Source organism: Corvus cornix, chromosome 4, assembly GCF_000738735.6.
Source record: "Corvus cornix cornix isolate S_Up_H32 chromosome 4, ASM73873v5, whole genome shotgun sequence".
Classification (NCBI taxonomy): domain Eukaryota; kingdom Metazoa; phylum Chordata; class Aves; order Passeriformes; family Corvidae; genus Corvus; species Corvus cornix.
Window position 1 is genome coordinate 32,026,514 of NC_046334.1, and position 26,844 is coordinate 32,053,357.

General features: G+C 38.3%; 1 protein-coding gene across 4 annotated transcripts in view; it reads left to right on the top strand.

The window, feature by feature from the left end:
- Window positions 1-26,844, top strand: part of PPP3CA (protein phosphatase 3 catalytic subunit alpha) — a 176,859-nt gene that overhangs the window by 130,478 nt on the left and 19,537 nt on the right. For all 4 annotated transcript variants that reach the window (XM_039550611.1, XM_010411678.3, XM_010411680.3 and 1 more), the window contains exons 4-9: window positions 4,247-4,358; window positions 5,583-5,728; window positions 7,668-7,807; window positions 14,224-14,301; window positions 16,141-16,235; window positions 24,360-24,485. In XM_039550611.1, the coding sequence (XP_039406545.1) occupies window positions 4,247-4,358; window positions 5,583-5,728; window positions 7,668-7,807; window positions 14,224-14,301; window positions 16,141-16,235; window positions 24,360-24,485 (697 nt within the window). The remainder of the gene's footprint in view (window positions 1-4,246; window positions 4,359-5,582; window positions 5,729-7,667; window positions 7,808-14,223; window positions 14,302-16,140; window positions 16,236-24,359; window positions 24,486-26,844) is intronic.

The following is a 26,844-nucleotide window of genomic DNA, read 5'->3' on the forward strand; positions in this document are numbered from 1 at the left end:
CAAGAGTCCCTTTTGGCTGCAGGGGGAGAAGATGTGATGGCACCATTTCCCCTGCACTGGTGCCATCTCTGTGTGGGACCCATCTTCTCAGAGAACAGCTGTGGCCAAGACACAAAGTCCAAAAAGGAGAGGTAGGAGCCACCACTTAGAAAGTACTAGCTGTAAGAATTAGAGTAACATTTAAGAAAAAGAATTTCCTAGTCACTTCTTGGTTGAAAAAGAGGTACTTCTTTTTGGATATTTTTTTATCTTTTCAGATATTCTTTTTAAAGACTGAAATGGGAGTAATGTGGTCTAAACATCAGCAAACAGTATATTGCGATTTTGCTCCTAGTTGTAGTGAAAACAATATAACTTTTTCTTTATTTGCAGTAGTGTTCAGAATTTTCTTTGTCTGTGCTCAACGGATAGTAGTTCAGAAATGGCAGTAAGTTGCATCTTGTGTGAGTATTCTGGTTACAGCTGCAGTGTATCTTTATTTGTCTCTGAAACCATGTCATAATAGTCATCCCAGTAGCGTGAATGCAGCTATGTGTGTTAAAAGGTACATGGTTTCCATTGGGATAGTTACTCCATTTTAGGAAGCTGTATCTGTATTAGATACTGTGATGGTATCATTATTTCAGTGCACTTAAAAGTAATGCAATTTAGGTGAGGTGTGTGTGTTAGAGAGTGCAGGAACTATGCCAGTTCCACAGGTCACAGAGCATAAGTGGGGACCTTAGTAATGTGTGGCTCAAATTATCCTTTCAAGTATGAATTACCTCACACTTACTCACACTTTATTTCATCTGCTGGAGGAGTGCCTAGTGCTGTCCGTCATTTGGAGGGGGAGTTCATCTTTTGTTGCCCCTGTAAAGCCACACAACTGCATCTCTCTGTTCCTGGCACTACTTGTGCCAGAGCACCCAGAAGTGAGCACTGTGTTGCAGGTGGTGCTGTGGTAGCACTCGAGTGGCCATGGTGATGATTGTTCAAGGCTCCTTGTGTTAATCACATGATTTTCGATGCACAGAAGAACTGTGGGGCCTTTGGTTTTCCTTTTCAGGATGGGCTAAGATGCGGAATGGTGCAAATGCTAAAATTCAGCATGCCAACAGAGTTAAATCCCAAGTCTGTTTTGAAAATGTGGGCCTTAGGCTTACACAGTGCTTGATTGCACAGACCTTTTCTTTCTTGAAGCTGAGGCTGCCAGAACCTCAGCAGGAGGTTGACTCAGCTTGACTACAGGAGCTGGGAGGTGGACAGATTACCTCTTTGTTACAAACTTCACATATCTGCTATTTCAACAGCTGGAAGGCACTAACCAAGTGAGCAGGGTTTTGAGCGCCCTCAGTTAAGGGCTGTAACGTTTTTCTATAAATAGTTTTTTTGATAGGATGAAATGAAACAGGCAAAAAATACCTTACAGATGTCTAGATCGCAAGGTCCCCACTGAACATTTTGCATAGAGTTACAGCAGAGCTGGTGTTTAGTATGTTCTTAATGAAAAAGTTGAAGGAAAAAAAGGTATTTTAAAATTTTATGACTGGGAAGCAGTATTATGAAATACTTAAAGACTGCAAGCTCAGGTTTTCAACAAGGCAAATTTATCATAAATCTTTTGACTTTGGTAAGAATTACGATATGCAAAGTACAGGCAGGAAAAAATCAAAACCAGAATGTTTGCTCATGTTTGGACACAAGGGTTTTTTGTATGTAAATGACTGTAAGTTGAAAAGCCATGAAAATCACTGCCCTCATATTTGCTGTTTAGTTTGCCTGGAAAAATAAATCTGCTAATTAGTTCTTATTTACTATTACAACCTTACTTCACTGGACTACTGAAAAGAAAAGGGAGAGAATTAAAGTAATCATCTAAACAAAATAAACCTTTGATATAGTACTACTGAAATCAACACAAAATGTGAATTGGTGGGCTTATGTTGCTTGAATAATGGCAGAGAAATGCAACTTTCTGGACTGTACTGATTCTCTGTTATCTTCTGTCTGCATTTAATGAGTACTTCAGAGGAAGCATAGAAAAAAAGAAAAAAATAAACCTGTGATAAGCAAACGTAGAGACATCAATGAAAGCAGGTACCTAATGTCAAAAAGATAAAAATTCCATCTTTCCTTATTTTCCCTGCTTTGCAGATCTGGATAATATTTTAAGTTGCAGAGTGCTTGTTTTAATCTTGCCAAAGCTTTAGGAAAATGAAAAACTTAGTTACGAGGGCAATGTAAACCACCTTTTTTGGTTTTTTTTTATGTCATTTCATGTAATCAACAATTGTTCTTTTCCAAAGGTGTTTTGGCAGGATTAGAAGCTCTAAGGTAACTTGGATATGACTTTAAAAGCTGGAGCTTTTCTTGCATGGATGTGGGTGTCACTTTAAACTTCTTGTCTCACAACATTTGCATCAAATTTTTTGCATTAGTAAGTTTAAAGAAGTGGAAGGTTCTGGAAATTCTTGGGGGAATGAAGGAGTCATCATCAAAGAGACTGAGAACTGCTCTGATGGTGTGGACAAGAGCAGGTTTCTTGCCCCATTGGAGTGAAACCCTCAAACTCAAGTCTGCTGGAGGTTACACAGAGACAGAAGACTTTCCCCAGGCACACCCTTTGTTTTGGGCCACAACACATGATTCCTGTGACCTAACACCACAATTCCATGCTGGATTATTTTAGCATGATTTCCCTGGCATTCTGACATCTCTTCTCGCTTTGTGCAGTGGCAGTAGCGCCAGGGAGGCGGAAGAATTGGCATGAGCTGGGAGGCCTTCTGTGTGTTTCTAAGGGGGAGAATTAGTTTTGCCATTCCTGGAGTATATTGCCTGTGGTTTTGGTGTTTTCCTCTGGCTCTAGAACCTCTGAGTAGACGAACAGAAATGACAGATAAAGAACAGACAGAGCATTCAGATGTTTACATGTAATAAATTCAAGACAATGAGTAGTAGTATAAAACCCCTGCTGCTGTGTGATTATCTATGGATAGTGTGATCACAAACATTAAAATGTTGAATCCCTTCTTTTCCTTTTTTCTTATAAGTTGACTGTGTAGCGAACAGGGGAGCTGAATCTACATGTTGAGATGATTAAAGTTATTATTCAACTGTTTTTCAAGACACTTTGAATTGTAGAAGGGAATTCACACTATAATGTAAAGGCATTACATTGGTAACAATGCTGATGTTGTTCTAATCTGAAACCATAGAGTACATTCTGAATTTCCAATCTATTGATTATTAAGTTAAATAAAATGGTATTTTTATTCCAGTGGAACAGAGGGGAGTGTTAGGAAGTAGTTGTAAATGAAAGTGGGGTCTTTTTTGACACTTTTTATTTCTTGTGCAGCATTTCTGCAGTTCATGGACATATAAGCAAGGAAAGGTTGAAGGAAAAACCGTTCCAACAGTTTTCTAGCTCCTGTTTTTGAGAGGACATTGTGGTCTGTACAGTGTCCTTGCAGGCAGTGGGCTCATCTCATGGGATGAGTGGGTTTTATTTCCATCAACTTTCTTGGAACTGTTCGTTTGTTTTCAAAACAAATATTTTAATTGTGTGGTTTAGAGAGGTCTGAGCAGAGTTTAGCCTCTCCAAATCTTCTTTTTTATCTTTAAAAGCATGTCTAGAAGAAATGTAATCTCAAATAGAAATCTTCAGGAAAGAGAACAGGCATTATAAAAGCTTTGTAATAACTTCTTTTAATGCAAGAGCTTTGTGGATCTTTTTACCCCAGTTGTATGTAGAGAACAATGTTAAGTGAAAAAGGAACAAGCTTTCATGTAAAAAATGTGTAATTCTGAGGGCTGAGGTATTTCCTGAAGTGTGAGTTAAATTGTTCTGAGGCAAATTTTCCTTAAGCCAGGAAACGCAGGTCTTCCGGTGAAATTGTTTCCATGGAAGGTTTCTGCCTGACCTTCCAGGTGGAGAGTGTATACTTCATTCTAGAGATGCACAGCAATTGCTGTGTGAGAGCTGGGGCCGCTGAAGGCAGCGCACAGCTGACCAGGGAGGTGCCACTCAGCAAAAAGTGTAAAACTCTATCAGAATATACCCACACAAGTTTTAGCCAGTCCACGCTGAAGTGCAGAGAAGTGTTTGAATGTACTGTGGAGAATGAAGTTAATCAGTTGAAAATAAATGCTTTACACAGATTACTTTTACTTTTTCTGCTAGTTTTTTGTGATAGAGGGGAATGTAAATTGTTGTGTAATGTCACTAATTATGAATTCTATTTTTCTTTCTTGTTCTCATTCACAGTGTGTGCTGTACTTGTGGGCCTTGAAAATCCTTTACCCCAAAACACTGTTTTTACTTCGTGGGAACCATGAATGTAGACATTTAACAGAGTATTTCACATTTAAGCAAGAATGTAAGTCTGCCTTATCTTTCTCCTCTCAACTCCTTTTTCACCAACTGAATTTGTTATTTTGCAAGTATTTGATACTGGTTCACTATCAGTAATTTTTCATGTACTTTTCATGTTAACTGCCATTAATTTTAAATTGTAATCCCTGTTCTCAGAGAGGGCAATCACCTTGCAGTGGTGTGGAATGGAAGGGCTTAGACCCACCCACATTTGAGCTTGCCAGCCTGGTTTGGGAGCATCCTGGGGCTGCTGTGGGTCCATCTGGGCATGGATGCCTTGGTAAACATGTACTGCTGCTGATGCTTTTTGCAGCAGCTGAGGGTTTGCTGCCCCACGCAGCAGCTTGGCAGGCAAAACCTGCTGTCATGCCAGCTCTGGCGGCTGTGAGAGGTTCCTGACTGCTGGTTAAGGAGGTGGCATCTCACAGGGCCTCATCTCATGCAGCAGGAGAAAAACGCAAGGAATTTTTATTTTGGTTTTTCTTTTTCCTGTAGGTATAGCATTTTCACATTTATCCAGTGTGTAGGCTTAAACTTTTCAATATGCTCTTTTTATATGAATTCCTTTCTGCGTTGCAAGAAAGGATGCAGTGACACATAAAGGCTCATTAGATGTAGACCTTTACCTGCACAATGAAGCTTTTTTTTTCCTGAGACACTGTAAGATGAAACTACTGCCATAAGTCTATGTTTCCTTTATACACTGGGGATAAAGGAAATGTTAATTGGCTCAAAGGCTTCATGGTTTACTGAGTTTAATATGCATATTGGTAAATTAACATTTCAGCTTCATTGTACCACCTCGTTCATTTCATAATGGCATTTCTGTAGATAATTAATTATAAGGGACTAGGCTAAAGTTCTGACTATTTCATAGAGAGTATACTGAGTGATAATGATGATAATCATTCAGCAGATGTTTTAAGGCTTGCTCTTCAGATTTCATACAGAGTGGAAATGGTAGACTATAATGGTATATTCAGTTGTTTATTTACAGTTTCTTAGAAAAAATATTATAAACTTTTATTAATTTCACCTCAGAATAGGAAGAAGTTTTCCAGCAGTGGATAATAAAAATCCTGAAGATATTTTTGTACGAAGCAAAAGTTTGGGTACAGTCCTCAATACCAGATAAAGTAGTGAGAGAACAAGTTTGAGATATTAAGCATATTCCTTTTTCCTCTTGAATATTGATGGCACTTTCGGTTACCATCTTAATCTTTAAAAGGTAAAATCAAGTATTCAGAACGTGTATATGATGCCTGCATGGATGCCTTTGACTGCCTTCCCTTGGCTGCTCTGATGAACCAACAATTCCTGTGTGTACATGGTGGCTTGTCTCCGGAGATCAACACCTTAGATGACATCAGAAAAGTAAGTCGTTGAGGTATTACCTCTTAGCACAATGTAAGCACACCATCTGATGACTCCTTGTGCCTTGTTAAGCATTCTGTGCTTTCTTGGAGAAGATATGAAAATAGCTCTAGAAAAACCTCACAATACTTAGAAGATGTAACAGAAAGGGATCCTATGATTGCAGTGAATGTAGTCGGCATTTTTTTAAATAGTCAAAGCTTCGTTCTCAATAGGTCCTGACGTATTTTAATAGTTTTGCACTTGAGTGCCTTGCAGATTGTCTAAGTGAGGCTTAGTAAGTTCATGCTTGTTGTATGCCTATGTTCTGAGAAGTTTCTCAGAAATCTCATGAAAGTTCAGAGAACAATGTCAAACACAGCTTCTTCACATAATCCAGTGTTGTTGCATGTTATCAAGGATTAATTTTTTATTCACGTGTTTTGTAGAAGAGATCTCAGTTGATACTTCTAAAAAGAGATATTTAAACCATTCATTCTTAGTGTTCCCAGCAGAAAAAAAAAATAGCTTATTTCTTGTTTGCTGTTTGAGACTTGCAAACATGGATATATATTTCTGAGCTTTCAAGTTAGTAAAAGGTAATTTATATTCTGAGGTTAATTTGTAGTCTACTAAGAAATTAGTATAGTTTAAAAAAACCCAAGTTGAGCCACTAGTTGTTTCAAAGCAATTAGCTTAAGATATTAACTGCACTTTAAAAAATTACTGAATGCAAAGTTTTGTTTCTGAGGTAAAGGTTCACTAATCTCAGTAAACAAAAATACTCTGCCTAAAAATTAGCTGGCTCTGCAACAACATAATGGCAGAGTAAAGTTGTTTAGCTCTCAGATTCTAGATTAGGTTCATTAACACCTCCACCTTCCCCGTGCCCAACCCAGCAGGTTTATTTATCTGTGGCAATCAGCAGAAATTGGGTTTGCATATTTATGAACTTTTGTTTAATTTAAATGAATTGTAATTACATAAGCATTAGTTGGAGAGGGCTGAAATAGAAGTGTAAGTATGCTGTGAATATGTCAAGATGAGAATGCAAAGGTAAAATTGTAGAGGTCTCTTACTAAAACTTTCTGAGTGTTGAAAACATATAAAACCAATATTTTCTGTTTGAATTTTTTTTTTTTTTTTAGGGGAGAAGGTATCTACTAGCTACTGAATCATCGCTTGATCTTTCTGGTCAAAATAGAGAATGTTTCAGACTGCAAGCGTTATTCATACATCCATCTTAATAAGGCTGTTCTTATATGAAGGAATTCTTTAGATAGCATATGGTGGTTTTATATTAAAGAGTTTTGCAGGAGAATACTGATTTTTATTATTTTGCTATACTTCATTTTATTTGCAGCATGATTCTATGTAATTTGAAGCTTTAAATACTCATAGTAAGAACAAAAAGAGGAGTTTTTAGCTGCCAAATTAGAGTTAAGGTTATGGGAGCAACAGGAATGTGATGGCAAGATGGCTGTAATGCAGAGATATTGTCTTGATATTTAGATACAATTTTTTGTGAAAATATATATAAATCTAAATGGGCTCTTGCTTTGAAATAACTACTTTATTTTCTTGAGGTGCTCCACTTACATAAATTGAATGCTGTAAGGTTTGAAAAATCATGAAATACAGAACTACTATATTCTCCCTTGTCCACTGGAATGCTTGCAAAAACCAGTAGAAAAGGCAAAAAAAGCAAACAAAAATTCATGTAGAATGGGAATCTACTGTATCTCTTAATTTTCAGTTATATCTCTTGCTTCTACCCCCTGTCAGTGTTAGCAAGGAGTGTTTTGCTGTTACTTAAACTCCATTGCTTTAAAGCTGAAGAACAGATTGCTATGGGTGTCGTTTGCCTGCTCATGGATTGAACTACAGTAATCTTGCTTCAGTGTTTCTGTGATACATAGTTGAAAGAAGTTAGTATTTCTTTGTCTTCTATTTTTCTTAGTTAGATCGATTCAAGGAACCACCTGCATATGGACCTATGTGTGACATCCTGTGGTCAGACCCATTGGAGGACTTTGGAAACGAGAAGACTCAGGAACATTTTACTCACAACACAGTCAGGGGGTGCTCGTACTTCTACAGGTGATTATTACTACTTTGAATAGATTTCTGTAGGTGAACTGGTTCTGGTTTTGCAATGTAAATGTTTGCTTGAACTTTGTGGCACTACTTAGCTAATTAGGCCTTTTTTTTCTGCAAGCTAGCCTTGTTTTCAGATAAATTCATGCTTGCTTTACTTGAAGCTCTTTTGTTAAGCCACAGTGGAGAAACTCTAAATCACTTAATTTTTTTCACAAAAGCCTGTGTATTTTACTTTTTTTTGTTCTTGTAAGTTAGAGAATGAATGTGTCACTATTAAAAAGGGGTACATAACTGCATTTCTAGTTTGAAAATTAAAACTTAATTTCCAGTGAAAGATGCCTGCATTGAAAACTGATTACCTATTGTTCTGCAGAGTAAATAAAAATGGTGATTTTGCCCACAGGGGTACTTCTTTTTCCTCTCAGTTTGATCAAACTTTTTTTCATGTTTGGGAATAATTCTTCTTAAGAAGTTCAGTATTTGAAGAGCATTTGTTAAATGGGACTTAATAAGAGCTGAAATGCAGACAAATGCCTGTAACATTCTTGCAGAAACATGTATGTACCTTCCTCTGACAGTGTGGGGATTTTAAGGAATTTGGGCTTTTTTTTTTTTTTTTTTTTTTTTTTTTTTAATTATGGTAGTTAAGAACAACATATAAGGATGCCAGAGTAGCAAAACTAGCAGGAGAGGAGGTTAAATGGCAAAACGAGCAATGTATTCAGTGAAATATTAATTAAAAAATCCATTTTTGTTCAGGAGAAATGTGAAGATGCTATTGAAATATTAAGAGGTAGTTGAACTTTTTGAAGTGAGGCTGTTCTGCTTCAGCCCATGCTAGTTACACACAAGTCTAAGTTTTCTCAACAAACTCAGCAGAAGGGAAGAATTCAGCTCTTTCACTTGCCTTAGAAAATCTCACCTTGAGCACAGCTGAGTGTAGCTGTTTAGTAACATATCAAAAGTAAATCAATGGCTTCCACAAGTAACCAGGTGACAGAGCTGCTGGAATCAACCTCCTTGTTGGTAATGTTATCAGGAAGGTAACAGATGGTTTGATGTTCAGAAATGAGATATCCTGCTCCTTCCTTGGAGCTGTAGTTGCTGCAGTGTGGGGCCAGCTAAGAACAGAGCAGTTTGCACTGCAGCCTGGGCTGCTGGCACCAGCCTCTGGTGGGGAAGTCTGGCTGCGCTCGGGTCCATGACGTCTGGAAGGTGCTCAGTAGATGTGTTTGGGCTCGTCATGAAAGGGGTGTCAAACTCCTGCAAACAATTGATCAGTGCAGAAATGTGCTATGGCTGAAGGGTAAAATCATGGCTTGTTCTCTCAGCAGCGGTAGCAAATGCTGGACTGTACCTGAGACTCCCAGGCACTGCACACAGGAGGAGTAATAGTGATTTCCCCTCATGGACGGCCTGGCAAACATGGCTTGTGCTTAAATATAGAGCTGCTTATATACTGGAAAAACTTCTAGATTTAGGTTGGGTTTTTTTTTCACAGGTCTGCTTCATACAATTGCCATAATATTTCCTTAAAATATATATCAGTTTCCTCCAGAAAATATATCAGACCTAGTCTGTGTCCCGACTCATGCTCAGAAAAGTGCATGTTTCAGGAGAAGAGAAAGTATTCAGAAGATAGCTAATTATCAGGCCACATGTGAGGGACATATAACTGCTTAATGATTCAGTCAGAAGGCTAGCTTGGAGTCATGTTATCTGAGATTATATAAAGGCAAGCATTCCTTTTAAAAGAAGTCCCTAGTTGCCCTGGAATATGAATAATTGCTTGTCTAATGATAACACCTGGTAAAAAAAGGTATCCATCAGTGTGGAATGTCTAATTTTCCTTGCCTTTTCTAGTTACTTCCTGAGTAAAGGAACAAATTTCCCTAAACAGGCATCTCAGCTTGTAAAGGAAGGACTGAATTACGCAGTCCTCCTTCAAGAATGCCTGTTAATAGAATGATTGTGTTTATTCTTCACTGAATAAAATTTCTTAAGTTTCTTCAGTCATTTCCAGAAAGGAAAGTAAAAAGTTAGCAATGAGGATTTTGAATGAAGGTCAGGAAGATTTAGGTTGTGCCTGTGAATCAGCAAAAGGATTTCTAGATGATTAAGATCTCCTAATCAATTTCAGGAAATATCTGTAATAAATAACTTTTATTTATCAGAGGTGTTCATTATAATGACAAGTTGCAAGTTACTTTGCTCTGACCTAAAGTTATTTCCTAATACAAAAATGCTATGAGGAAAATAACAGTAATGTGGCTTTCTAACTGTGCATGCAACAGGTTAACAGGACCTTCTATCTCAGTAGTGCATGAAATCCTCTGCATTCAGCCAAAAACCATTTGTGAAGTGTTGGGCCACTTGTATGAGAAAGTATAAAGACTATAGCTTACAGTAGTCTGACAAGCTTCTCACTGCATTTCTTACATGATCACTCTCATAGAGCCTATTTAATTTCAAGCTGATCCAGTATTTCTTCAAGAAACTTCCCTTTATGTAAGAGTTCTTGAAACTGCTATGGCTAGCACTGGAAAGTGTTAGATCTTGAAACCATAGGCGTAACTTGTCATTTAGAGATGTAAAAAATAGCCTGATTTTCAGAAGTGCTCAGAGTCAACACTTAATGCACACTTTTAGCGTCTAGCAGCATTTTGCACTGTGGATTGTCAAAATAGCACAATGCCAAAGTGAAAAGGTAACTGTGGAATATAAGGAATTCTTGAAAATATATTAAAGTTTCTGTACCTTAAAGAGAACAAAAAGTGATAGGGATGGGATTTCATTTTTCCTATCTGAAATTTAAAATTGTATGTCCTTTGTAGTTGTGGCCATGTTTGATGCAATTTTGTGAAAAAGTAGAAATTATTATTGGAGGTCTGGTTGTTTAAATTGTTCTTTAATTATGATTAAAACTTTTCTTTCTTCCATACCCAAAATAATGTTGTGTTCAGAGTAGGTTATAAACAAGAGGGAATTCATTTGTCCCAGAGTGATGTTAGACCCACAGACACACAGTTTTTCAGCTAATACAGCCAATAAAGATGTTTTCCTGTTTACCAGATTATCTAGTTCTTGCCTTGAATTTTCCTAGCAAACATTTATTTGCACCTAGCAGTTTGTACTGATCCTGCCAGTGACCCTTTGCACTTCTTTCATGAGCTAGTGATACAGTAACTCTCAGGCATTTTTATAAGAAAGGGGTTGGACACCAGGAAGAACTTCACTTCCGGCTGCCCAGAGAGGTGGTGGAGTCACTCTCCCTGGAGGTGTTCATGAAACATTTGCCAGCCTTGGAGAGCAGTGAAATGGTTCAGCCTTACAGATACTCTGGGGTAGAAAATTAATTTTAGCCCACAAGCACATGATTTCAGTGGTGTACTTGATCTGCAAGTTTGTCAATATGCAAAGACTAAAGAAATGTCTGTGGAAAGCTTTTGCAGGCTGTAATGTGTTTAAGTTCAGGGTGGGAGGCACATTTGTATGAATTTATTTTTAGTAGCAGCATTTTAGACAGATTTTTTTGCCCACTTTTCCACTCTTCCTTCTCCCGGGCCAGAAACTTTTTGCTGCCCTCAAATTATCTGCCCACATATACGGGTAGAATTGCTTGTGTGCTCCATCAGGCCTGGGAACGCATCCAGTTTTAAAAGAATGACTCTGCAAAAAAAGATGCGTTTATTTGTTCTAATCCCATGCAGTTCCCTGTTCCACTTCCCAGTGCAGCTCTGCAGACAGTACAGCTAAGAGCAAGAAAAAGCAGGTGGAAAGGGATGTTCTGAGAGCTGCTTTGGACAGCACAGCAGCAAAAGCATTTGCCTTTGGAAACTCAAGTATGAGACCAATGGACTTTGCAGGAAACCTATTTTATATGTGCATGTAATGTTACAGAAGCTTTTGGACTAAATTTGAATGTTCTCTTTTGAAAAAAATGCTTATGCCTCTCTTTTAATGGCATGATGAGGGATATGAAAAAAATCATGTCAATTCCATCTATTTTTTCCAGTTACTGGTGGAAAAACAATTTGAAAACATTTGCCATTTTGGTTCACGTTAGCAAAGTATTGCTTCTCTTTTAAAACTGCTCAGAAGTAATCAGTGATCATGCAAAAGAGACCTCAGAACTAGTAAATGCATGAGGCAGTTTAATGAAAGAAGGATGCCAAAGTAGGGAATATCACAGTCACATACTCCATGGGGAATAACATCTCTCTAGCTTAGTAGAGAGGTGTTTTGTTTTCCCTCTGAGTCACCACTCCTCCGTGATTCAGCATGACACATGAAGGCAGGGGGCTGGGTTGCTCTGGAAAAGCCTGTTGCGTGGGGGATTTCTGTTTGTTTGTTTTCCCTCTTGGCCAACTGCTTTATTTCTGGCTCATCTGAATTACAGTCCGGGCTCTGCAAAGCAGTGCAAGAAGGAGAGTGTTTCTGGAAGGGTAGTTGTCTGAAAAACTAGTAGAGAAATTGATTGCAAGTCAGTTATTTTAATAAAAAAGATTAGAAAAAAGATTTCCAAGCAGAAGTCATTTCTGTGAAAGTTTGTTTCTGATAACTTTTGCCATAATCTCTGTTTTGTTGGCTCTTTGTAGGACTTCTTGTTTTCACCTGTTTTTTAGGACATGTATTTTTGTGTTGAGGAAGATTGTTTAATATAAAGCAAACAGATACTAAGGAAATGCTGGATAGCATATGTAAGAGCTGCAAATACTGGAAACTTGCTTCTCCCCAGCCCCTGCTTCAACAAGAAGCTCAAGAAAAATGCCTGCAAGTTGCTTTGCCTTTTTCAAAATAAAATATCCAGGTAGACTGCTCATGGGTTGTGGTGGTCTGGGTAATGGGGCAGCTGGCACATTGAAGGTCCCATGCTATTCACTTGGAAGAAAAGAAGACAGGCAGATTCTTCTTATGTAAATTTGCATGGAGCACTATGTGACATCTCTGCCTTTGTAGATGTGGGCCCTGTAGAATCAGCCAAGTTCTGCTGGCAGAAGTCTTATTTTCCACTGATTTATGAAGAATAAGATAATTAAGCAAGAAAAAACCCACCACTTTTGTACTTGAAATTGAAAGAAGAACCTATCATATCTATTTAGGAGCATTTTTTACCACTTCATTATATCTTCTTTTAAAGCAGTACTTAACACTGGATGGAAAGAATACTATGGAGGAAAAAAAAAGTAATAGCCTAGACATTTTGAGCAGCTGCACTGATAATGAACATAATCAACTGTCTAACAGATTTTTGTGATAGACCCCAGTTTTCAGAAGTTAATGTAAAAATTTCTAAACAAAATGTACCATAAGTCTACATTTAGTCACAATTAATTATGAAAAGAAATGTATGCAAATCAGTTCTCATTTGCCAGTGGTTTGAATGGCAGCCTGTCAGCATTTGATATCATTGCACTTGCCAAAACAATACCCCACGTAATTTGGGAATTGAAATTGTTTTATAATGGCAATCTTTTTAGACAATTCCAAATACCAGACCTGCATCTGAGAATATATGCTATGTGGCTCAAGTCCAGAAACAGCAATATAGCATTTCACTGGGTTTGTAGCCTCTAGCTGCAAATGATATTTCAGCTTCAAAATATCCAGGAAGGTCTGGAAGCAAGTAGTAGAATTTCTCTTGGATAAACTAAAGGAAGATGATGCATTAGATTGGGGAAGGAGGGTGTATATGTTTTCATCCTTTTTGTGCATGAAGTTAGAAACTGATGGGGCTGTTAACTGATTGCAAGTGAGCTCTTAAGGTGGTCTGTGAAATCATGCCTGGGACAGCAGTTTTTTGTGCAATGTATAGTTGAGATTTTTTATTTTTTATCTTGCTCAGTACGTTTAGTACAGATGTATTCAATGTGCACATTTTTGGGCTTTCAGAAGTCACAGGATTTACATTTTAAGTTCCCTAGGGGAAAGATAATTAAAGGAGATAAAGTTCAGGAAGATAAACATCCCCCGTCTGAAGATAGGTGTGCCTTTCTTCTTTCTGTCTCTTTTCCTCTCTCTCCACTTACCACCTTATTTTCTGGTGTCCACAAGCAGCCAGTGCATACAGTAGTCAGTGGGTGAGGTTTTCTGTTACATGCAACTGTTGTATTACATTTTGCTTTTTTGGAATAGAGTAAATCTTAGAGTAATAAAAGAAAGTGCCTTTTTTCTGACAAGCCATAGGCTGATTGTTGTTATGTAATGAATTGCAGTTTCTAGCATTCCTCTCCAAGCAGTTATGGGGTGGGATTAAAAAAGATACTGCTGGTAGTGTTCTCTCTACTGAAATCTGCCTGCAGAGCAGGCACTGATTTAATGAATGATGCATGTTTTATGATATATTTTTTGAAAGCTAGAGCTCTGTGTGCTACTTCTGATAATGCCATAACAGGCGCTGTTGTTCTTTCCAACAGTTACCCTGCTGTATGTGAATTCCTACAGCACAATAACTTGTTATCCATACTCCGAGCTCATGAAGCCCAGGATGCTGGGTAAGTATGTGTGGAGAGGGGGTAATAATAATAATAATGATAATAATAATAATAATGAACAGAGCACAGAAATTAAGAACAGATGAGTAAGAAAGAACTGGAAAATATAAGTTGCATCAGCTCTCACTTTTTACTTTTTACTAATGCTACAAAAATACACATTGGCACTACAGTGTCTTCTACATTATTATTAGTGAGTTACAAGACTTAATGAATCCTTATATATGCCACTTACTTAGCCTTAGTGATTTTAAGTCATATAAAACGATCAAATTTTTTTTTTATGCCAGACTTGGAAAGAAAACCAAATTCATTTCAGAAAAAGATTTGCAAATGTGCCAGTCTTTTGACACACTGATTGCCATGATGCAGGGAAGTGATTTGGCTCACGAAGGCCAGAACATCTTTCAAGTCTTTCACAGCTACCTGAAACTTTTGGGCCTACTGATTTTACACTTCATAAAAAAAATAAATCATGGAACTCAATAGGCACATAAATTTTTCTGCAGGAGTATCATTAATGAATTCAAAGAGTCAAAGCCATTGTGTGCAAAAAACAGTCCACGTCAAGCATCAGGTGGTGTTGATGGTTCCCCATGAAACTATTGTCATTACAACTAAAGAATTTTTTGTGCTGCTTTAAAAAATTACTTTAAAAATTCCTCTTATTTAAAATGTACCATACTTGTGAAATATTAATGAAGGATTGGAATCTGAATAAATAACTTCGCATATCATGCATAAACTATTACTATTGTGTTTGCTTGGAGGTAGAAACTTTACCCAACTTGAATGGCAATAAAAGATAAATTAGCAGCATTGTAGGAATAAGGTCAATATTCACTGTGCTTATGAAAAGCTATTCTGAATGTTTGAATTGTCACAACTTCAAAATGGTAATGCAATTAAAAGCAAGCTATTACTAGGCCAGAAACACCTAGCATGAAATACACAAGGGTAATAAAATTTCATTTTTGTTGTATTGCTTTCCAATAAAGGGTGAAAAATAAAATCTTGTAGAAGAGATTGCATTGAAGCTATACAACAGTTTCAGTGCAACTTTTGTGGGTGTTCGCTAAATTCTTAGGTTACTTGTAGCCTAGGACTAAAGAGCAGTATTTGGCGTACTTGTGTCTAAGAACTGTTTGGTTGGTTTCTTTCCAGTTACTTGCAGGTTTAATGCTTGATCGATTATTTGTTGGTCCAGTAAGCCTTTCATTTTTCATATGGCAGGTTAGGCAGTGAAAACATGCAGATAATTAATAAACTGACTAATAGAGTGGATAAGATTAGACACAGCACTGAAAGTATCAGATGCCCTGTTTCCCCTCCCCTTCTCACACCTTCCATCTCCCCTGGCCTTGCCATCGCTTCCATGCCTAGAGAGGGCAGGCAGCAGGAGAGTCCTGGAGGACATACACTTCCTTTTGAATGCAGGACCCTTCCAAGACACCTGCTGGTGCTTGCTTCACCCGCAGTCCCACAGAGGGAAAGTCTGGGAATGAATGTCCTGGGCTGCATGCCTGTTGAGGCCCTCTGGCTCCAGGGATAGGCACTGAGCAAATTCACAACAAAACACGCTTCTGGCTCACTGAATTTCAGACAGAGACACAACTTCAAGTGTGGATCCCTGCTCATGTCAAATGGTTATAATGAGAAAGTCTGCAGGAAATACTTCTTTCCCGTGGCTTTTCAGTAGCTCATGTGCATGTTTTTCAGTCTTGGCATTTGTTAACAGCCAGAGCACTAATGTACTAGGGGTTTTTTGCACTGTATGTGGTCAGTGACAAACATACATTCAACACTGCATAGTAATTAGTATCTTCTCTTTCCTCTTAGGTATCGTATGTACAGGAAAAGCCAAACAACAGGCTTCCCTTCGCTAATCACAATTTTTTCAGCACCAAACTATCTAGATGTATACAATAACAAAGGTAAGACTTTAATTCCTGTTAATGTACAGTAGACTGTACTCCTGTTTACTCAAATATGTTGGTGTTTTTTCACTCCTTTATTTATTAGTTCATGCCCATTTTCCTCCTCTATTTATTCATGCCCATTCCACCTATTACATAATACAAATCTAATTAAATTTATTACAGGCAGATGTATGCCTCTGAACATAACTGTGTATTTTAATATGCCTTAGGATATTTCTTCATTTTGACTGCAAGTTATTAAGTAAATGTTACATGGGAAGCAAAACTTAAAACAGCTCTATTAACTAAGAGAAGTATGTTAAGAAATGCTCTGGGAGATGTTTAGAGCCCAGTGTTCCTTACAATTAATTATCTGTTCCTTGTTTCTTTCCAATAAAATTATTGGAGTTTGTATGTGCAAACTGTCTAACCAGTTAAATTTTGACAGATCATCAATGGATAAAGCATGGGGATGGATATGTAAGTTCCTTTACGTCTTGGGTTTTTAATCCTTGACCACTGATATGTAGAAAATTAAATATAAATAACCAAAAAAAAAAAAAAAAAAAAAAGGTTACTGCAGAAATAAGAGTCACTGGTCACTCTATAAAGGCCCCACTGAATATGTCTTTGCAGCTTCTCTGAATTTATTCATTTATTGCATTCCTGGAAATCTCTAATGAACTGGAAAAAAGAATCATGTTTCTAAAAATGAAGTATTCTAATAAACCTGTCCTCCTATATTTTGAAATGAGCAGTATTGTTTACTTTCTTCTAGTCCCCATAATGATAAAAGTATTTGTGTTCCTCTGTGAACAAAGTAAAATAATTCTTTCTCAACTATATTCTTGAAAGTCGCTCCCTTGCAGAGATCAGTTTCTCTTGCAAAGGGATATTTTTAATCTGGATGTTTGTTTGCAGCGGAAGCAAGCAATACTTATTTTTAAACTTGCAAAAGAAAACTTCTTCAGGCATCATTTTGCATTATAAAATTTATAATCTAAAAGCTTTTATGCCATGAACTGTAGGCAAGGGAAGGAAGTACTTCACTGGTAGATAATGGGGTTTGTACACCTCAGTATTCTCAATATTCCCGTTAACTTACGAAAAAATTAATATGTTATTCTGCAAAACCATGCCAGCAGAACTGTCAGTAGCTACTTTCGTAAAAGTTAATAATGTAGGGGCTCTGTTAGCAACCTAAAAAGTGCAAGCTGAAGCAAGGAATATGTTAATTTTCTGGGTAGGATCATTGCTATTGGAGGAGAATTGTGTTTACTCTCCTGATTGGCTGCTTTGGGTTGAAGGCTGAGCGATCACAAGTCTGTACAAGGAAGGTGACAGAAAGTGTTCACCTTTTGTTTCTTAGGCATGGAAGCAGTTTTGTGCAGTGAAGGCAATGGATGAATTATGTGAAACTTTGTCTTGAAGGCAAATGTTTAATGTTAAGCAATGATTTACAATGTTCAAAACCTTGAATTTGAAACCATGGAGTTAGGGTGGTAAAGAGAAGCGCCTCTCCATTATCTCCATTTCAGAAGAGAGGGTCATCTCCCTTGTTCCAGGATGCCCCACTGTGGTGGGCAGGTCTTACATGTGGGGGAAAGCCTATTTTGATGGAAGGCTGTACACCATTTGGTGAGAGGTGCTGGTTATCTGCGGTCACAACTGGAGTTGGTGTGCACTGCCGGCAATACCTGCTCAGAGTGAGCTCAGGCAAATCAGCACTGATGCGACTTCAGCACCCATGTGCCACTCCTTAATCTATGACTTGTTATAAATTCAGAGGCTGACCTTTAGCAGCTTTGTAATGCGTCTCCATTGAGTTTATCTGCCTCCTTTTCTCTCATTAGAAGTTTTGACGCTTTATTTCATGTGACTGATGGCACTGGCTCTTGGCATTTAAAGTACATCATGCATAGTTTTTCATGCTGCATTGCTCATACATCTTTATCTGGGTAATCTCTAGGTGCTTGCTTCCCACTTGAAGGAAAATACCCACTGTCATACAGAATTGAGTCCAAAATGTGATTACTTGTTGGCTTCCTTGGTTTGCCGCAGATGAATTCACTGAGAGCACAGTTTCTGACTGATTTCAGGAGACAAAGGAAGATATTTCCATCCAGAGGTGTTGTCAGGACAGTTGCTCTAGCTGACTCATCATGCACTGGTACAGAACCTGATTGATTTTTACAGGTCGTCTGGAGGTTTGGTTACTGTCAGTCCTTGGAAAAGGAATTACTCTCCTACTACTAAGTCCCTTCTTGTCTAGTATGCATTCCCAGTGTTCCTCTGGTTGTCAGCCAACAAAGCCACCCTGTGTAAATTCTTGAGAGGCTCCACCTCCCACTGACATGAAATGGGTAATTTTTAAATGCAGCATTGTTTAAGATAAACACAATTTTTAAAAAGCTGCAAGAGGCCAAGAATGCTCATTTTCTACCCCAGGTTGATAGTTCTTGTACCCATTAAAGCAGATAGATGTACTTTCTTGAGCTTCTTCGAAGCACTTCAGGAGTAGATCTGATTGCCAGCTCTGTCCAAGGGCTCCTTCAGTCCCTGCTGGAGAGCAGCCACTGGGATCAGACATGTCCTCAAAGAGCAATAGGGAGGCAGCGATCTCAGTGCAAAAGAGGGTTTAACAGGAGGAGCTGAAGATAAGCTAACCAAACATGCCCATGTTCAGCGTATCTGCTGTTAATAATGCTGCCAGGGAGCCTTTGCATGGGCTGTCTCACAGTGCTCATCTGCCATGGGAACCTCTTCTGGCTTTGCTCCGCTGGATTCTGGCACCGAAGGGAATTGTCTGTATCCTTTGGTTCCTGGCTGTTGCCTCGTGCAGGCTGTGTGTGTTACTTGTGCACCACATGGCTGTGGGTCCTGTCACAGCCCCGGGCCACACACACACAGCTTCGGGTGCCAAAGGGAGGTTTTTCAATTAGGAGGCTCCTGTCAGGGCTTCCCTCAGTAGTTAATGGAGACAGAGAGAGAGGCTTTCAGGGGGTGATTCAGAGACTCAGAAACCGCCTCGATATTGGGAGCCTCATATCCTCCGTTTTCCATTATTATCCTTCTCTGTTACTGTTATTAATTCCTTCCATATTCATTATAATGGAGAGCATTGGCAAAGGGAAGGAATTTTTATATGGTTTTTGGCAACTTCTGAGCTACTGTTCAGTGTCTTCATAGCTTTCTCAGACATTTCTGCTTTCATTTATTTTATTAAAAGGCATAAAGATAAAGATAGTTTAAGATTATTATTAATACTTGTTACAAGAAATACCAGTGCATTGATGATTCTTCTAAGACTACTGCTTCTGGAGAGAAAGCTTGTGCAAGAAGATAAATGTTAATTGGATTGTGGTAGTTACCAGTGATTACAGGGCCTCAGACATCATCTGTGCTGCTCAGGAAACTCTAAGAAAGTTGTGTAAGTACAGATTTACCCCTGTGTTCCAGGGTGCCCGTAACTAGGAGGAATTCTCAATAGCAACAGAAAAAGAGGGTGCCAAATATTACCGTATGGTATGATCTGGCCTTGCATCATGTCTAAACTTTCATTCCTGCATTCAGGATTTCTTAATGCCTTAACTAGGACTTGCTGTAATGCTGCTTATGTACCCCCCCACCCCTCAAAAGAAAAGAAAAAAAATCAAGTGAAAGATTCTGCAGAAGTTCTACGGAGGCAGAAAAGTTATTTGCAAAACACTGGTAATGCTGGCATTTTCGTGTCTGGCTGTCACTTCAGTAAGTGTGTGCTTTTTGTCTGAGCAATTTTAACTTGCTGTTTAAAGACACTATTATCTTTTGAACACTTTTAAAAGATGAGAGTTTGTAGTGGAGAGAGAACCACCAGAAAATCCAAAGTTATTAAAAAAAACCCCAGCGTGAAGTTTCTTCCAACATGCTGCAACATACATGTGTTGTTTCTGAAAGGAAAAGCAGGAAAAGAAAGTATGCAGGAGAGTTTGGGACAGTAGAAAAATAAAAACCACCTGTAAATCTGTATGCCTGTTAATGTATCATAAGTAATATGTCAGTGAAGTGTGTGCAAAGTATCAGCATGACGTATACCATGGATACACATTAAGAAGTGTACCTGGTCCAGATGGATCTAACGGGAAAATTATTTTCGTCTGGAAAAAGAGTAATATACCTGGAAGACAAGGGTAATCTTTGAGAAATACTAGCACTTTGAGGGGAAGAAAAGAGATGTAACCTCTGTTTGCCCTATCAGTTTTCTTTAATGCCTTATCTCTGCTGCTGTAATGAGCTCTTGTCAGGGAAACAAAAGCCTTTAAAGAGGAGTTGTCAGGGTATCTAGGCCATCTCATTGCTGATGCAGAGAAGTTTTCCAAAAGTGATTTTTGCAGTCTGTTGATAAAATCTTGAATGTTACTTCACTGTTTCTTTGCAAGATGCAGTTGCACATGTAAAATAAAAATCTTCAGAATTTTATAAGGAAAGATTTTTCCACCTGCAATTATCCTCACTTCTGTAGTGGATTATTTAGACCATTACCTTGTATAGTAAATAATTGTTGTCCTTTGATAATGTTTAAACTCCTTGAGCATATTGCTAGCCCTTATCCCTGACCTGACTTGGGCAGAAAATGCTGTGGTTACTTAGCAACTCGTCTTGAGAAGGCAGTGTTCCCAGTTGCACAGTTAATGCTGAAGTTAATTTGGCATTAAATCAGAAATTTCAATTCTTTCTTAGGTGTGAAGAATTTGAGGGACTTTTCATTGATTCATTTTCTAAATGCAGGATGAGTTTTCTGAATGAAAATTACAAGAAAATTAGTTAAATGGTTCACTAAAAATATTTTTAGGTTGTTCATCTAAAAATATTCTGGGCTAGTATTTCTACCAGCTCATTATTTTTTTCCTCTGATGGAAATGTTATCGATTGATTTACACTGCAAAACGATTTGGCCGATCATGAAGCAGGATACGTAATGTCTTTGAGAAATTCTGAACTATCTGTCACACAGTTTAATGTTGTTCACATTGCTTAAGGCCTTAACCTACCTCCAAATATATAATCTTTTAAAGCACCATTTGAGATGCCAGAGGGTCTGAGACATCCACTCAGATGTGACAGGTGTGACATGGTTGTTCCAGGTTCTTCTTTAACTGAGGAAGACCAAGGAGGCACTAGGTGCTATATCTAACCCCGAAAAGATTAGAAGAGCTGTCTCCATTTCTAGCCAAAGGAAGGAGGTTCCTTACCTGCACAGTTTTCAACATCCATATTTCCAGCTTTAGGCAGCTGTGTTAAATGCTTAAAGCTAAACAGTACCAATGCCCTTTGCCTGCTGCATTAGTGCTTCATTTCACTCTGATGTCATTTCAGCATCCAATATCTCAGTTTCCTAGCATTGGAAAGAAGTGTAATGTCATTTGGGCTATCTGCACATCTTCATTTTACAAAACATTCGCTTTTGAAACTTACTTACAACAGCAGGTATCAGAATTAGGTTAAAATGTGTGTGTCTGTTAAGAATAATAAGATTCTTGCCCTGGTTGGCGATTATACACAATAATGGCTGGTGGCTTGGTCTGCTAGCATCTGTCTGAGTATGCGTTTGGAAAGAAAAGTATTGAGGTTGCAGACTGGAATAATAAGCAAATGTTGGAGAGAGTCAGGTTTTCCACTCTTACGGGTTTCATAACCAGAAGAGCCCATCCCACTTCTGTCTCCTCCATCAGCGACTTTGTGACCTCCACTCTCATAACCTTCAAAAGCTGTGTACTCTTTCAGGGCTGCTAGGTCTCCAGTAGCATCTTAGGCAAGGGCTAAGAAATGAAGCAGAGGTGAAACCCCTAACCTTTTCTGAGCCAACAGAGAGGGAAAACAGAGCTATGACCAAAAGAAAGCATGGGGGCAGATAAGCTCAGGGAAAGTCCTACTGTTATCTATTTCCTATGTGATCCAGAGGAAGTTTTCCTCTTCTGACTACTAAGTCAATCATAACAAGAGCCATTTTGCTTCATGTTAAATATCATCTTCATTAGTTACCTAATAAAAATATTTTATGTGCATTGTGCATGTAAATTACAGATTTTTAGCTGAAAATGCCAAAAAGTATTTGTGGTACCAGTAGCTACCCTAATTTATTTTATTATTTCAAGAGGACAGTTATTTTAGAAGACTTCTCTGTTATTACTCTGCTTTATTGTATATAATGTTATTTTGAAGTGATTTGTTGAGGAGATGTAAAGGTCATTTACAGGGGAGAATTTTTTAAAATACAATAATCAGAACTTTCTTTTGTAAAGTATTCAGGTATATAAATTAATAAGGTGTTGTGAGGATTTCTTTGTTATAGTAATCTTAAAATAAACTATCTTTCTTTCAAAGAAAACAACCCAACTAAAGCCATTTTTATTTAATTTTATGTTTTCCAACTGTTCTGCATATGGTTCAGGCTTTTTCAGAGGAACTTTTTTTAAAAGTTCCCTGTAAAAATTATTTATTCAAATTTCACAGAATTTAGAAATAGACTTAACAGATAAATTGCAGTAGCAGGAAGGGGAACTACCTCAGCTAAGATGGTGAATTCAAAGTTTTAGTCCTAAATGAATCTTCACCACCATTAAGTAGTCCTTTTTGTGTAGTTTTGACTCATTTTTTTCTGTAAAGCCACAAATTATTTATTTTTATTATTGCAATTGTGTCACTGTAATAGAAGAAGAATGAATTTCAATCTGCTGCATGTGATTTCAAACAAAAAGTGTTGGAAATATTCAGAGCATCAACACTACTTTTCTCATTTTTGCTAATAGCAGTATTAAGCCATTTTTTTTTTTCTACTGAGCAGCAGAATGACTGCAAGTTGTCAGGCTGGGATGAGCCAAGAGTCAAATGTGGTTTATTTAAGTGGAGGATGTCTGCCTGGCAAAAGTTCACATTATTGCTAGCAAGCTGTTTTCTGTGTCTGTCAGTGAGTAGGTTTCAGAAACTCCCAAGTCACTCTGGACTCTCTCATTGGCCACAAAATGGAAGACATTTAATGTCTTACCAAATATTTGTGAAGCAACAGCCTAGTGCATAAGAAAAGGTTTCTTTTCTGATTGACACACAGTCAGTGAAAGGAGATAAATAATTGGAAGAAATTGTTCATCCCCTTCAGCCAACATTGCATTTCTTTCAATGCTGTCTCAAATTGCAGTTGTGCAACTTTATTCCTGGTTATTAAGTGATAACCAGTCCCTGGAACTATATTCTTCCCTGGGGAAGCACAAGTGGGAAGGCTCGAGGAAAGGGGAAAGCATAGAATGATACACCTTCTTTTTGTGTTGACTGTTCTTGTCACTTGTGTTGATTAAATATCCTGCATGCAGTCTTCTGTAACTGCATTGTTTAAAGACTTTCATGTCTTTAAGTCACCTTGGTGGTAATCTCAAAATTACCTTTTCAGATTACCATTTCAGATATGAGCCTGAAGACTATTAACAAAAGTTAGCATTGAACTTTGTGCAGTGCTTTAAAAAGTGGCTGTGGCATAAATACCTGTATTTCTGCCTGTGAGCAGACGTAGTCTGCGTGTTTGTGTGTTGGCAAGAATGATGTGAATGTTAAATGGTGCAAGACAAATTCTATTAGTATTGATTCATATTACAGGGGGCACAGTCTTGAGTGCCTAGAGTTTGAATAATGTGAGAAACGTCATCTCCTGTACAATACTGTGAATGAAATACATTGAAAATGTCCATTAGAAGAGCAGCATTCAAACTCTGACTCATAAATGCTTTTTTCTGTTATCTCCAAAGCATGGAGATATGGTTGTGAGGAGCTTAGATAACTGTGTGAAATGGGGGGCTCTGAATTCTCTGCTTCATTCCTCACTGGTGGCAGATTGCAGAGCTTACATTCTTGACTACTCAGAGATATTAATTCACTTACCAGCCCATCTTAGTGCCAGGGAAAGCTGATGACACTGCTTTCAGACTGAAAATGGCTTTCCACTTCACTGACACTTCACTGTAACTAGCGTTCAGGTGCTGCCACTGGATCAAGAGGGTGGAAGCTGGTGAGCAGCTCTGTGGGCTGTGCATGCTGTCAGCATTCCTGGACTGGTAGCCAGTCACACACATGGCTGATGTCTCTTTTATTTCTTTTCTTTCTCCCTTCTAGCTGCAGTATTGAAATACGAGAACAATGTTATGAATATCAGGCAGTTCAACTGCTCCCCTCATCCGTACTGGCTTCCAAACTTCATGGATGTATTTACCTGGTCCTTGCCGTTTGTTGGTGAGAAGGGTATGTATGGAAATTGGTTCTGTTCATAAAAACTGCAAAATTGTGTCATAGTCATTGTGCATGTGGCCTCATTTATTTTAAAGGGCAAGAATAGTTTGAAGACAGATGTCTTGCTTTTGAGGACAAAGTTGTAGAAACGGGCCTGAGAGGGGCAAGCAGTTACCAATGGTTAATCACATTTCTCATATATTTTTGTAATTTCCACTTCTTCCAGGTGATGATGCCATCACGTTTCTGCTGCAGAAATAGATCTTATGGCATTGCAGGCCAGAGGTGCATTCACTAAACAAAATTCTGATTTGTTTTTCTGTTATAAGCTCCTGAACATTCCCTTAGGTATTGCTTACTGCTCAAGGGACATCTCAACAGGCTTCACTACACGTGGCTACATCTTTACTCACGTTACGTTTATGGGTGGGTTGCTTTTTCATCAGAAACACAGAGCTGGTGATATTAAGACCCAGTCTAGCTAACCATTCCTGGAGAGAGTAGAGGGATGCCAGTAGGAAGGAAAACCTGCTCCTCAGCCCCTTCTGTGCACAGGACACGTGGTGCCTGATCGCTGGCAAGAAGAGCCTAAAGAACACAAATGATGTTTTATTGAAACATGATGCTCTTGATGTTGCCTGAATGCAGTTTCGTGCTATGAATGGCAAGCACACAAAAGGCATGAAAACACTTTGGTCTAGCATATTAAATGAATACAGAATGCAAACTGCCTAAACCCCAAGTCATTTTATTCAGTGCCCAAGATGAGGCTTGCTTTGATCCATCCATTATAGAGTATTGCTGCAACAGCAATTACTGCCAGAAAACTATAATAAACTCTTAAAAGCTGCTTGGAATAACAGTTCTCTCTTAATCGACAACTGGAAATACAGCCAGCTGTGGCTCTTACCTGCAGTCATGACCAGCTTTGTTGTGAGCTACTCTTTTGTTTGAGGAAAGCTGCTGGTGAGACGCCTGAGGTCTCTGTGAATAAAGCAGATAGACAATGAAACAGGGATTAACAAAGAATAGGCAGCTGTTTGCACTAATGGAGACGTGACATAATCCTCACTGACGCGTGTTGCAGGCTCTTGTGAAGCAGATAAAACATTTTAATTTTCTTTGGCCGTAAACTCAGCCAGGCTGTTTTTAGGTTGGGCATGTTCTCCACACATGTTGCAGCCCTGTAAGATGTTCTGTGAGGTCGCTTGTTCAGAGGCTTCCCATCAGCAGCCTGCTCAGGTGAGGCTGCAGCATGCATGGTCAGAATTGTTGAGGTTCTGAGACCATGGTGTTCCTCATCTGTCTTACGTCTTGGGGGTGTTTTTTTCTCCTTCATGTCTTCCAGTGGTCACACTTACCAATTTCTTGGGAATTTTAGAGCCCAAAGAAGTGAAATCACTATTTTCCTTCCTATGCAAAACAATATTCAAGGATGTAAGCTTGTTATTTATTTCCTTTTTTTTTAATATAGATTTTTTCCCTCAAAGGCCAACCAAGGTAGGAAGCTATTAGTTTCGCTGGTTGTTATTAATGTGGAAGGTCTTTCCACTAATACTGTCAAAGGAAAATATTAAATCCTTCACTAAAGTAGGAAAAAATCTAGCTTTGTCCCACCCTTCTAATGTTCCAAGCCTTCATAGTAGTCACAGAAGAGAATTTTAATAACTACTTGACTAAAAAATTAAAAGTTTCAACCTGTGTAGCTAGTACAAGGCTAGACAAGCCTGGTAACACTTTTAATGTTGCTTACTACATTTAAGTGTAGTGAAGTTTTTCTTAATCTGCTAATGGCTTCACATTTTACCTCATAACTTCAGCTTTTTTTTTTTTTCTCTAAATTGCATTTCCTTGGGTTTGATTTTTTGGTGGGGTCATTTTTTTCACTGTTCTTACTCTGTGTGCTCTCTCTGGTTAGTGTCTCACAGTTGTCTTTCTGGAAAGAAATGAGGCCGGGGTAGGGACAGCCTGTGGCTGACCCTTTTGTGCCCAAGTTGCAAAGTAAGCAAGCTGAATATAGTCTAAATTCTCCAATAATGATATATCTATTGAATATAGGCTAATTCCTCCTATAAGGAATGTACACTGTCTGGTCTATTTGTCCTGGAATTCAAGGGACACTGAGGACATCTTACAAAGGTTAATGTTTTGTTGAACTGTAAGTAGTGTACAAAACCTGGATAAATAGAGAAATACTCTATGATTCCTCTTGTTGCACCTTTTTCCACTGGAATGTTGTTCCCATTCACTGGGCAGGGAAGTCAAATCCTATTGCAATTTAGGAGCAAGAGGAGAGGGGTCAGTTCTGTTACCCAAGTTGAGTGAAAGGCAAAAAAAGTGTTGAGGGGGAGAAATCAAATGTTACCTACTT